This window comes from Dermacentor albipictus, chromosome 10 (assembly GCF_038994185.2).
Source record: "Dermacentor albipictus isolate Rhodes 1998 colony chromosome 10, USDA_Dalb.pri_finalv2, whole genome shotgun sequence".
Taxonomy (NCBI): domain Eukaryota; kingdom Metazoa; phylum Arthropoda; class Arachnida; order Ixodida; family Ixodidae; genus Dermacentor; species Dermacentor albipictus.
The window spans coordinates 4,121,965-4,134,104 of NC_091830.1; the positions used below are offsets into that span (position 1 = coordinate 4,121,965).

Below are 12,140 nucleotides of genomic sequence, written 5' to 3' on the forward strand. Positions count from 1 at the left end.
CAGGAGGGCGAAAGGGGCAGTAACTTCCTAGTTTATTCAGAACACAGACCCATGATTAAACACACAAAAAAAAACATCTAAGTATGTGCCCATCACTGCAACGAGATTATACCAACAGATCCAATGAGGGCCATAACAACATGCAAGCACAGAAAGAAATTTGCCCTTGCATTCCAAAAATTCCAACTCCATCAAAGATATTAGGGTTATTGCAGACATGGTTACCGCACACATGTAACTGCGCAGACTGCAAAGGCTCAATTAAATGGGATTTGGAAAATGTTGCATTAAATGAAGGTCCTGCATGGACCAAGTGTAACTCTAGAAGACATACTGGCAGGCCTCAGAGCGCCCAAATAATTTACTAAATGGCTTTTATACGAATCAGTTACAGCTTTATTTTCAAGGAGGTGAATGCTTCATGACACAGAAGCTAAAAAACATGGGAGCATAACATCGCTGACTCGGTCGTCTACTAAGCTGCTACTCATTGTTTAGCCAGACGTAGTAGAAATTACCTAAACTACCCCCATGCAACCCAACTCAACCAAATGTATTTAGCACGTGTCGTTGATGTTGACGAGAAATCCGAAGCATTGACCAATTACTCAGGATGTAAATTTTTTAAGTTGCATTTACTGAAACCTTCCACAAATGTAGTCAAACTTTAAAAAACTAACATAATATGACAGTTAACTTAACGTAACCTAAATTTTAATTCCATGTTTTGTTGATGTAGACAAATTCAAAGCATTGACTAAGTACAGAGGATTTAAAGTTTAAATTGCATTTATTGAAACCTTCTTCTAATGCAGTTGCCATCTTGGACAAACTGACTTGACCTACCCTAACCCAATCTAATCTAAACTAAATTTCTTATGCTTGTTGGCCAGGATTATTTTTTCGGAAGGCATCCCCAGGTAAGTTTTCTATGAAAATGAGGGGGGTACCTTTACTAGAACAAACATGAATAGTGCCCACCGAAACCATATCATGGGTATATGGTTTCGAGGATCTGCCAGCGTTGTGGTGAGCCATCAATCGAGGAAATAATGAAGCAAAAGCAATTGCCGTTTTCTCTGGCCGCAACTCGTTTCTCGAGCATACAGACCAGCTGACTGTGAACTGAACCCTTTCCTAGTCCCTGGATCAGCCGAGACAAAGAAGGTTGAACTAACCAAGCAATACCGTTGCAATAGACGTTGACAACTGAAGGCAGCTTGACCTAATTACGCGGGCACTGAATCGATGAGAAAACTGGCCTTCCACCATCCAAAAGGTGCGAAAAAGGCAGCGGAATGCACAGATAGGAGTATACTATATAGCCTGTGCAAAATTCCACCAAATTTTGTTTTATTGGAACGGACAAGAAGGAACTGCCACAGACGAAGTTTCATACTCAGAAATCGCTTAATGCAACATTGTCCTGTATGCACAGCCACAAATTAAGAAGACAAAGGAGCACTGGGCTTCTTACAAAAACTTAGACTGTGAAAAAGAAAATGACAGATCTTACTACCCTATTTCACATAAGAACGTAACAGAATTCTTTAATGAAGCAAGCACAAGGTCCAAATAGGAATAACTTGAAAATTGCACAGAAGAAAAACAAAATATGGTGCTGTATTATTTTGTGACATAGTACGTACCATCTTTACTACATACGCTGCTTACACAGACGAAGCAGGTATGAAGAATCCACACCAAGAGAGCCGCACACTTATATAAAGTTAGGACAAAATATTATGCATTGCACACATACCAACCACTAAACATTCCCATCACAAAGAGGACAATTCAGAAATTGTGAAAAATCTATACGCTTACAAATAAGCATAAGCATCAGCACTACACCTTTATGCTAGTGGCATTTTATAAATCAGAAGAAAAGTACTGTATATGACAGTGGCGTTTTTATTCTGCCAGCTGTACTTTTGGTGTGGGTTAGAAAAATAAAATTTTTTTTTCAAGCTGCAACAATTCGCCATGGTTTCTTCAGAGCATGATTCATAGTGCAAATGATTCTGACCATAGCAATTACAGGACCGAGATGACCTACACTATATGTAAATAAATGAAGAGATGGACTATGACATGCCTCAGCAATTAACTTTGACAGTTTGGTAAACAAGCTTGTTATTGCTTCCAGGCCTTTGAGCTGTGGCTTGTCCCACCTTTGCCCATAGTCGCGGCTCAATATGGGGAGACCTCAAGCCATGCCCGTGCGGGGTTAAATAGCCCCTCGTTGTGTCTTTGTGCATTTTAACACGAAAGTGTTTTATGCCGGGGTCCACGATCAACTTTCTGTAACGTATGTGACGTCAGTGGCAAACAAGTAAAATACAAATTCTTGGCAGGGATGGTGCCGCCATCTAAGAGCGCTGAAGCGAAGTACTGCATCATGACACTAAACGTATGCCGACCATAAGCGCTTGGCACTCTCAGCGCAGCGGCAGCTCCAACACGGTGTAGCCTGGCCTGGGTGGTGTAGGCCTTCTGCTAAAAAGACGACACAGTTCCTGCACATGGGTTGTCTTTCGCATCGGATTAGCCTGTGACGTCTCATGGCCTATGGAGTGCAGCTTCAACATGCATTAGCAGTGCTTACACGCCGCCTACTGCTTCGCTTGCGGTAGCACCAACTAAGAAAACTGCTATGCTAAGCGGCGCAGAAAGGCAACGGCGTCGACAAGCTAATCTAGCTTTGGTCTGGTGAGACATGCCAGCGTGTCCAATAATGGAGAGCTATAGCTGAGTGAGTTTATGGGCCAGTGGGCCCAGCGGGCGAGCGGAGACGGCAGTGGAGAGCCGCACAAGAGGAAGAGGTTTAGCTCAGTGATCCCTCACTCGGTCAAGCGGAGCACTTTGATGCACCACCTGTCGAACAAGGTTAGAGTTACCGTGAAAAGATCAGTACGCTCACTTCACGTTCTCAGTCACGGTAATCAACTTCAAATCACTGCTAAATGGTCTCCTTGCTGAAACCTCTCACGGGATACAGAGGTCCTCTTCCATGGTGAAACACCTCTGAGGCGTTTTCGCCTACAGTTATGAATATTCACTAATCAAGCAGTTTAGCAAAGGTGCAGAACCAGCACCACTACGTGCCATTAAAATCCGTTTTATAGAAACTTAAACAAAGAAACATGTTTTTGTGAGCATGATGTATACGTTATGAACCACAAGCACAATGTGAAAACCACTGATGTGAAGACAATAATTTCTTCCTCAGAGTCCATGCACTGTAAAGCCAAGTTGGGTGACTTGTACTTGTAGTTTTGGAATAATAAAAGTGCTTCCTAGAAAACCATTTTTGAAGCAACTTTCCTAACTTTAATGTTGCTAAAATGTCGCCAATTCTTCTGTTATGTCGCTAAAATGCCCCTGTTCACTATAGATAGAAAAATTTGTCACTAAACTTACGAGGAAGTATCTAAATCTAGCAACAAAATCACTAAAATGGCAACACCGCCTGTATGTCTTTTTCAACACATACCTCACTGTCATCTAATATAATGAAGGTTAGTCCCAGCAAAAAGTGTCTGTATACAGTACCTGGGTGTTATATTTACAGACTTCTCATGGTCTAAAAACATTGATTTAACCTATACTAAAGTGCTTTCCTGTCTCAACTATTTACAATGCACACTTCATTCAGCTCCCATGGCTACCAAATTGCTTACTTCAAGTTACAAGAGCTGAGTGCATCCTATCCTAGTACATGGCTCAGTAATTTGGAATCCCTACTTAAAATGGGACAATTTGAAGCTCAGATCGGCTCACGACAACCACTTTATATGCCAGCATTATGATCATGACTTCTCCCTCTCTTCGAACATCTCTTGTTTGAATCTCACTACTCTTTATGCATGTCATCAGAATGAATGCCTTAAATTTTTTTAGACTAACTATTACTCGACGCTGCTTACCTTTACATTACATTAAATTTTTCAAACCTAGCTTCGACTAGATATTCTCACCCTCTAAATATAGCACTGATTTATGCCAGAACTGATAGATTTAAGCACAGCCTCTTCTCTCGTACTATAGAATGTTGGAACATGTTGCCCAGTGATGTCAGGTCTTAGTCACCAAAGGAATTTGCAACTATTAACAGTTGCTAATATTGTCTTAATGTTGACTGTGTATTGTGCACTGTTTGTTTTTACCCCACTCCTGCAAAACCTTTCCTAGGGTTGCAATATGCACAAATAATAAAAAATCCTAACCTAATCAAAACTTTATTGAGGGGTATTAATAGGATCAGGCTGCATGTTCTTTCATATAGTGTCCCAGATAGTATATCTGGTATAATTGGCCAATAAAGTAGCATCAATATGTCAATATATATATATATATATATATATATATATATATATATATATATATATATATATATATATATATATATATGTCAATAAGTATAATATGGATAGAATTTAACATGCTCTCAGGAATGGAGGAAGCCTAAAAGCAGCGAAGAAACTAGGAATAGGCAAGAATTAGATGTATGCGTTAAGAGACAAAGCCGGCAATATCATTACTAATATGGATAATATAGGTCAAATAACTGAGGAGTTCTATAGAGATCGATACAGTACCAGTGGCACCCACAAAGATAATGGAAGAGGGAACAGTCTAGAGGAATTTGACATCCCACAAGTAACACCAAAAGAAGTAAAGAACGCCTTGGGAGATATGCAAAGGGGGAAGGCAGCTGGGGAGGATCAGGTAACAGCAGATTTGTTGAAGGATGGTGGGCAGATTGCTCTAGAAGAACTGGCCACCCTGTATACGCAATGCCTTATGACCTCGAGTGTACTGGAATCTTGGGAGAACGCCAACCAAATCTTAATCCATAAGAAAGGGGATGCCAAAGATTGAAAAATTATAGACAGATCAGCTTACTGTTCGTTACCTACAAAGTATTTACTAAGGTAATCACAAATAGAATCAGGAACACATTGGACTTCTGTCAACCAAAGGACCAGATAGGATTTTGTAAAGGCTACTCAACAATAAACCATATTCACACTATCAATCAGGTGATAGAGAAATGTGCAGAATATAACCAACCCTTATATATAGCTTTCATTGATTACGAGAAAGCGTTTGATTCAGTCTAAATTTCAGCAGTGATGGAGGCATTACAGAATCAGGGTGTAGATGAGCCGCATGTAAAAATACTGAAAGATATATATAGCGGCTCCACAGCCACAGTAGTCCTACATAAAGAAAGCAACAAAATCCCAATAAAGAAAGGCATAAGGCAGGGACATTTGATCTCTCCAATGCTATTCACAGCGTGCTTACAGGAGGTATTCAGAGACCTGAATTGGGAAGAATTGGGGATAAGAATTAATGGAAAATACCTTAGTAACTTGCGATTCGCTGATGATATTGCCTTGCTTAGTAACTCAGGGGACCAATTGCAATGCATGCTCACTGACCTGGAGAGACAAAGCAGAAGGGTGGGTCCAAAAATTAATCTGCAGAAAAATAAAGTAATGTTTAACAGTCTTGGAAGATAACAGCAGTTTACTATATGTAGCAAGGCACTAGAAGTGTTAAGGGAATACATCTACTTAGGGCTGGTAGTGACCGCGGATTCGGATCATGAGACTGAAATAACCAGAAGAATAAGAATTGGCTGGGGTGTGTTTGACAGATATTCTCAGATCATGAATAGCGGGTTGCCATTATCCCTCAAGAGAAAAGTTTATAACAGCTGTGTCTTACCAGTACTCACGTACGCGGCAGAAACTTGGAGGTTTAGGAAAAGGGTTCTACTTAAATTGAGGAAGATGCAACGAGCTATGGAAAGAAGAATGGTAGGTGTAATGTTAAGGGATAAGAGAAGAGCAGACTGGGTGAGGGAACAAACGCGAGTTAATGATATCTTAGTTGAAATCAAGAAAAATAAATGGGCATGGGCAGGACACGTAATGAGGAGGGAAGATAACCGATGGTCATTAAGAGTTACGGAATGGATTCCAAGGGAAGGGAAGCGTAGCAGGGGGTGGCAGAAAGTTAGGTGGGCCGATGAGATTAAGAAGTTTGCAGGGACAACATGGCCACAATTAGCATATGACCGGGGCGGTTGGTGAAGTATGAGAGAGGCCTTTGCCCTGCAGTGGGCGTAGCCAGGCTGATGATGAATGAGCAATGTGTACTGCATAAAGCAATAAATTGCGGCATACTGTATATACTCATGTATAAGGGAGGGAAAGATAACCGATGGTCATTAAGAGTTACGGAATGGATTCCAAGGGAAGGGAAGCGTAGCAGGGGGTGGCAGAAAGTTAGGTGGGCAGATGAGATTAAGAAGTTTGCAGGGACAACATGGCCACAATTAGCATATGACCGGGGCGGTTGGTGAAGTATGAGAGAGGCCTTTGCCCTGCAGTGGGCATAGCCAGGCTGATGATGAATGAGCAATGTGTACTGCATAATAAAGCAATAAATTGCGGCATACTGTATATACTCATGTATAAGCCACCACCGTGTATAGCTTGCACACCCCCCCCTGCTTTCGTATGCAAAAAATGTGGGAAAAAACAGAAAAACAAAATGTGCTTAGTCCCACAAAGTGCTACAAGATGGCACCAGTTAGTTTTTCCCACTCACTGCATACAATTATCATCGTCACTGCGCATGGACATAACAGACAGAATGAAGGCTCGGCTGGCCGACTGCCGAACGGACTTAGCCGTGATTCCTCGTGGCTTGACAAGCATGCTGCAATCGCTCGATATTTTTGCAAATTGGCCATTCAAGACAGTTTCGGCAGTGCTACATCGAGTGGATGGCCGCAGGCAACCATGAAACAACTCCGGCAGGATGACTGAAGCAAGCGTCCCTTCAGCAAGTGTGGGGTTAGATTCTGGACGCGTGGCGTCCAGAATAGTTGATACTATCGATAGAGGACACTATTGCAAAGAGCTTTAGAGTCACGGGCATTTCAAGTGTCATGGACGGCACAGAGGATGACCAGCTCTGGGAGCGTGCCGGTGAGGTGAGCTCATCCCACAGTGGTGAGACTGCCGATGAGCTGAGCTCGTCCGAGAGTGATTAGCTTGAAAGCCACGCTAAATGGTGAAATAAAATGTTGATATCTGTCACCAGTTTTTTAATTATCTGACCCAGAAGTCGCAGTGCCACTAAAGTGTGTTAATGTGTAGCTGTAGGCTTGATAACCTGCGTCTGAGAAGTGTGGCTTATATACGATATATACGGTAAAATCTCACACCTGGGAAGTTAGCTTCCTGGCACAGAAATTTTTGAGAAGTGGAATAGGGAGTGGATTGCTCCGAGTAAGCAGCAAGCTAACATTATCCCATCGGTCTCACTTCATGCACCATCAAGGTGCAGTGCCTACAACACCACTGGTGGCACTCATTACGCCAGCATTGCAAGATGTCTGGTAGCTGCTAGAGTGCTCTTCCTTCTGCCCAGTGGGAATTGCCTTGCTTGCCTGTGCATAAGTCCTCTGTTGTGTCACTGTATTGTCACTGTCATTGAGCACGTCACTGTACAAAACCATTAAACAGTGGCAGCAGGCTCTCGGCTAGAACAGCTGCTTCATGAATTTAAATTAGAAGTGCACTGGTAACCTCGGTATCTAAACTATGCACTCTGCAGGATCTGCAAAAAGCCTGAATTTCCACATAGCTCTAGGTTTTGAGCTGCATGTCTGCAGAAGAATGAAAAAAAAAATGATGTGTTGTGTTCACTTACAGATCGCATGCACAAAGTCTGTACAAGTATCCCACAAGCTTTTGACACCAAATACAGTACATTGTACAACGGTATATCAAAGCACTGGAAAAAAAAAGTTAAATGCAGCTCACAGAAGAGACTGTGGTGGATGAAAGTTCTTCTCTATTCTTTTTTCAGGCAAACAAAGCATGTATGTTACTCTGCACAAGAAACAGTGCAGTGAACAAAACGGGCAGCTGACTGCGTGCAACTCAAAGTACACAGCAGAGTAGTCACTACAAGCAGCTAAATGCTGCACAAGGCCACCAGGTGCATCAAAGGGCACAATGTGATCTGCGGCAGGCTTCAGTATGGGAGCCAAGCAGCAAGTTTCCCATCTGATACAACAAACCACTATATTGAGCAATCACAACTAATAATCAACTCTTGATTACAACAGCCATCTTAAGGATCAACTGTGCAATGCATGATGCCCACATTAGAATCGTGGCTGAATTTCGTTTAATCTTATCACTCAAACCAGCAGCAATATGAAATTCACATTTTAGAGAAATTCCCCCCTTCCCCTCAGCACAAGCATAGCATTCCAAAATGGAAGCACTAATGCTAAGGCAATACCTGAACAGCATTTTCGACAACAGCCAATACTTGCTCCAACGTTGTGACTGAAGTGAGTAATGCGGGGTGAAAAATCAGGCAAGTTGATATGCGTTCATAGCTGCAACAGTGCTACTGGGCAAGGATTAAAAAAAAGAAGAGGACACCACGTCGTGCAGTGCCATGTAGTGTGCTTCTTTTTTTTTAACCTTGTCCAGTAGGACTGTTGCAGCCATTAGCTATCTTATACACCACAGGGTCTCATAGTATGATAAACTGGAGCATTGCATAACACGGCTGTACACTTGCATGTCAATAAAGCAACACTAGAAAAAGCCTTTCCTAGATGGTTTCCAGGCATACAACATATGTGCATAAATTAGCAACAAGAAACATGACAAACACTAGTCAACACTCGACACAGAACGGAAAGGCCAGGTGACGACATACCGTTGATGGCGAGTGGCGGCTGCCACCACTGGCCGTGGGGTGTCCGGCTCACTAGTTACATCAACAGCTATGATTGGGTCTCTGTCTAGTTGCTGGCTCCAGTCTGGCAGCCTAGACTCCAAGTCAAGAAGCAAGTCCTGCACTCGGTACACGCACAGCCAGCCGCTGTCCAGGCCAATCACCAGCAGTGGGCCTCGTAGGGCCAGTGCCGTCACTCGACCGTTCCATCGCCGAGCAGCTACGATCTCCCGCACTTGATGGCCAGCATCCATTGATATGTACAACTTCATGTCAACTGCATAGGCAGTTAGAAAGTCAAGAAGCTGACGTCAGACTACATTTCAGATACATTTCCAGATTTCGCTTCAAGACTAGTACATACTGATGGCCTAGTTACAAATTATACTAGAATAACAAAAAAGAACACAGGAACAGACACCACAAAGAACATTTTAGTAGAGCTGGGCATCAATTAAAGTTTTGAACCCATTTATTGGAACCATTTAAATGAATAATTAATCAATTAATTGGATTTGTGAATTGACCTACATAACAACAAGAATCATTACAGTGATTTGTCACTATACATAATTTGAAGAAAAGAAGTTGTGCTATTTGAATCGACAGTTGCCTTTATTATTACTTGAATGACACTTTGCACAAATGGGCATTCAATTTTACAAGCGTTGCGATGAGTTCAGGCTTGCTTTTTGCCGGTGGCTTTAATGCATGAAGCCTTCAATTCAGTCAAAAAATCAAAGAGGGCGGCATCCATCTTCATTCTGTGCCATTCCTCCTCTCTCATTCCGAGTGCCAAAGGAAAATAAGGTGCCTCTGGGTGGTATTCGCCTGCCCTTTTTTTTCTGGCTGCAGGGACTGAGGGGGATATGACTGCAGGGGATATGAGCTATTTCTATCAACTGATAGAAAGCTCATTGGTATGAGGCCCGAACCTTGTCACAAGTGAGATTCTCTCTCAACAAGTGGTGTGTCAACTTCAATTGTCCTGACGTACTCTCACCCCACACACACTCCTCAGTGTTGGGTTTCACTGCTTTAAAGAGTTTATTTTGGTTTGCATGAGGGACACCAGGATCTCGGCGTCAGCTAACACTTCGTTTACTGAGCTCAAGCGCCTTGAAAGAAGCAGCGGCACGCTTCCTTTGCCGTTCATTCCTCAAGGTGTAGGTCCTTTATGTACTTGTCCTCTTTTCACCGTGCGTTCGCCCTGTGCAACATTTGAATCATCCTCTTGGTCAAGTGTACAGTCAATGTCCAATTTTTCAGACTCCCTAGGGACCGTGAAAACATCAAAAAAATCGGGCAGTTCAAAATAATGAATGCGTGCCTTTCACTGCCCTTAAGGGTTCCGAAAAGGGCGAGAAGGTCTCATCCGAAAGGCCTGCTAGTACACTTATTAGGCATATCAGTGCTCATACCGTGACAGGTGATGGCAGGTGGACACGTGTATAATTAAAGAATACATACTGTGTCCCATGACAATCACCCCATCCCACGCTTGTTACGCTTCACCCCGTAACATTGCTATATCGAGGCAAAGCTGACTTTCGGGAACCGCCATACTTTCCGGGCTTTAATCGCGAGAACCGCAAAGGCTAAGTGGAGAATTGTTTCAATGAAAAACACGGCGCCGAACGGCAAGAAGGTTAATAGGGAAGGTCGAAGCTAGGCCTAGCGGGTGCCGCAGTGGTGGCTACGGCTGCCAGCAGATCTGCATGCGAGAGCGCTGGCGAGTCGGCGAGGTAATCAAAACAGCGGCAGCGGTGACTGATTAATACCGTTTCGGACCTACGGTCATGGCAAAAAGTACGGCAAATCGGACGGTAAAGGGTTCTTGCGTCCTAAATTTCAGACGTTCTTATACACTGACTCTATGGGGTATGTGGTAGTGCCACGAAGCCATCCGAATTATGCGGCATCCGGAAAGTCGGTCGCTGACTGTACACTGGCAACTCCTCCAGCCGACGACACGACGTCGAAAGACAATTCGTTATGATCTCTCTCTGTTACTCAAGCCAGCATTACCGCGATTTTCATTCCCTTTCAATAAAATTAGCTAATTTTCCCTCATAGAACAAATTCTCTGAGTTTTCCCTGAGTATTTCCAGGCTATTCGAAATCCCTGAGAATTCCCGGTTTTCCCGGTTGGTAGAAATCCTGAAACAGATTTATGTGGCACTCCCATGACAGCAATTTCCCATGTGACATCCTAAAGAATCTATTAGGTGAGGACACCTTCGGGTTACGGGGATAAGCCCTTTTCCAAGCGTTAAAGTACCATAATGGCTGAGTAGCTGGCTGGGAGCACCCTTGTAATGATTTTACCGGTAAGCATGGGGTGCACACAAGAGGGCCATGGCCCCTTCTGCCCTAATTAGTGGGAGAGGTACAAATCGAGTGCACAGTCATTAATACAAGGTCCCACGAGCACCTTCAACAGTTGCTTTTGCCTTTTGTTGATCAGGGCATTGTTCAGTCTACCAGCTATGCTTTCACCATCCAGAATGGGTCAAAAGAACAAGGTTTTGGAAGGTGAGGACAAGACGTGTAAGCACTAGAACCTTACTCACATTACCCATGTCTGATAGCATCTTGAGTTGTTCATTCCCATTGCCTTAAAAATCACAATGCAAGGTTTTATGAAGGTTGTTTTCCCTTTCTGGAAATATGTAACTTTAAGAGTCTTTGTTGGCGCTATAAGAATAGTTTTCATAATAAACCTGCACATTTATGAAGGTGTGACAACCAAGACGTTGTAGATTTCTCTTTTTTTTTTTTACAACGAACAACAAGCTCTTGATATAGTTTCTATGACCCAGTTTGTACTATTGAGCTTGGTGCATGGCTGCAGGTAGTTTGAAATAAGGTGTGGACAAAATACATGTTTACAATAGCCTAGCGCATTACAATATAGAAGTTCGATAAACAATTATTGAGTAAATAATAAATATTGTATTCCATGGCTCTTTCGATCCCCCATGTAAACTTTGCAAAATTCCCTATGCAGGGTGGATAGGAAAAAAGAAAATCGATTGGGGGTAGGGGGCACTGCAAGATAGTTTGAGGAAAAAAAGTGAACAGCCCCGATCACAGCAGTCAATCTTTCAGCCTTGCTATGTGCAAGTGTCCGAAATGGTGACACGAGCAGTTCGAATGTCACTAGGCCACAGGGAACCACAGAACGAGTCATGGTGGCATCTATGTCACAAGGCGGAGCACTCTGAAGTCAGCCACTCGCATGGTTGTAAAAATTATTACGAAACATGGTCTTAGCAACCCTCCATTAATACTCCAGATCCACAGAATAAACAGATAATACACACAACTCAAGCTTAAAATTTTGTTTCTGAGCT

At 42.8% G+C, this 12,140-nt stretch overlaps 1 protein-coding gene across 4 annotated transcripts in view; it reads right to left on the reverse strand.

The window, feature by feature from the left end:
• Positions 1-12,140, reverse strand: part of LOC139050771 (uncharacterized) — a 56,313-nt gene that overhangs the window by 7,893 nt on the left and 36,280 nt on the right. For 2 of the 4 annotated variants that reach the window (XM_070527500.1, XM_070527501.1), the window contains exon 8: positions 8,767-9,061. In XM_070527500.1, coding sequence (XP_070383601.1) covers positions 8,767-9,061 — 295 coding nt within the window. Of the gene's footprint in view, positions 1-9; positions 2,878-6,346; positions 9,062-12,140 lie in introns of those variants that run through there. The other 2 variants (XM_070527503.1, XM_070527502.1) reach the window with 2 other exon arrangements.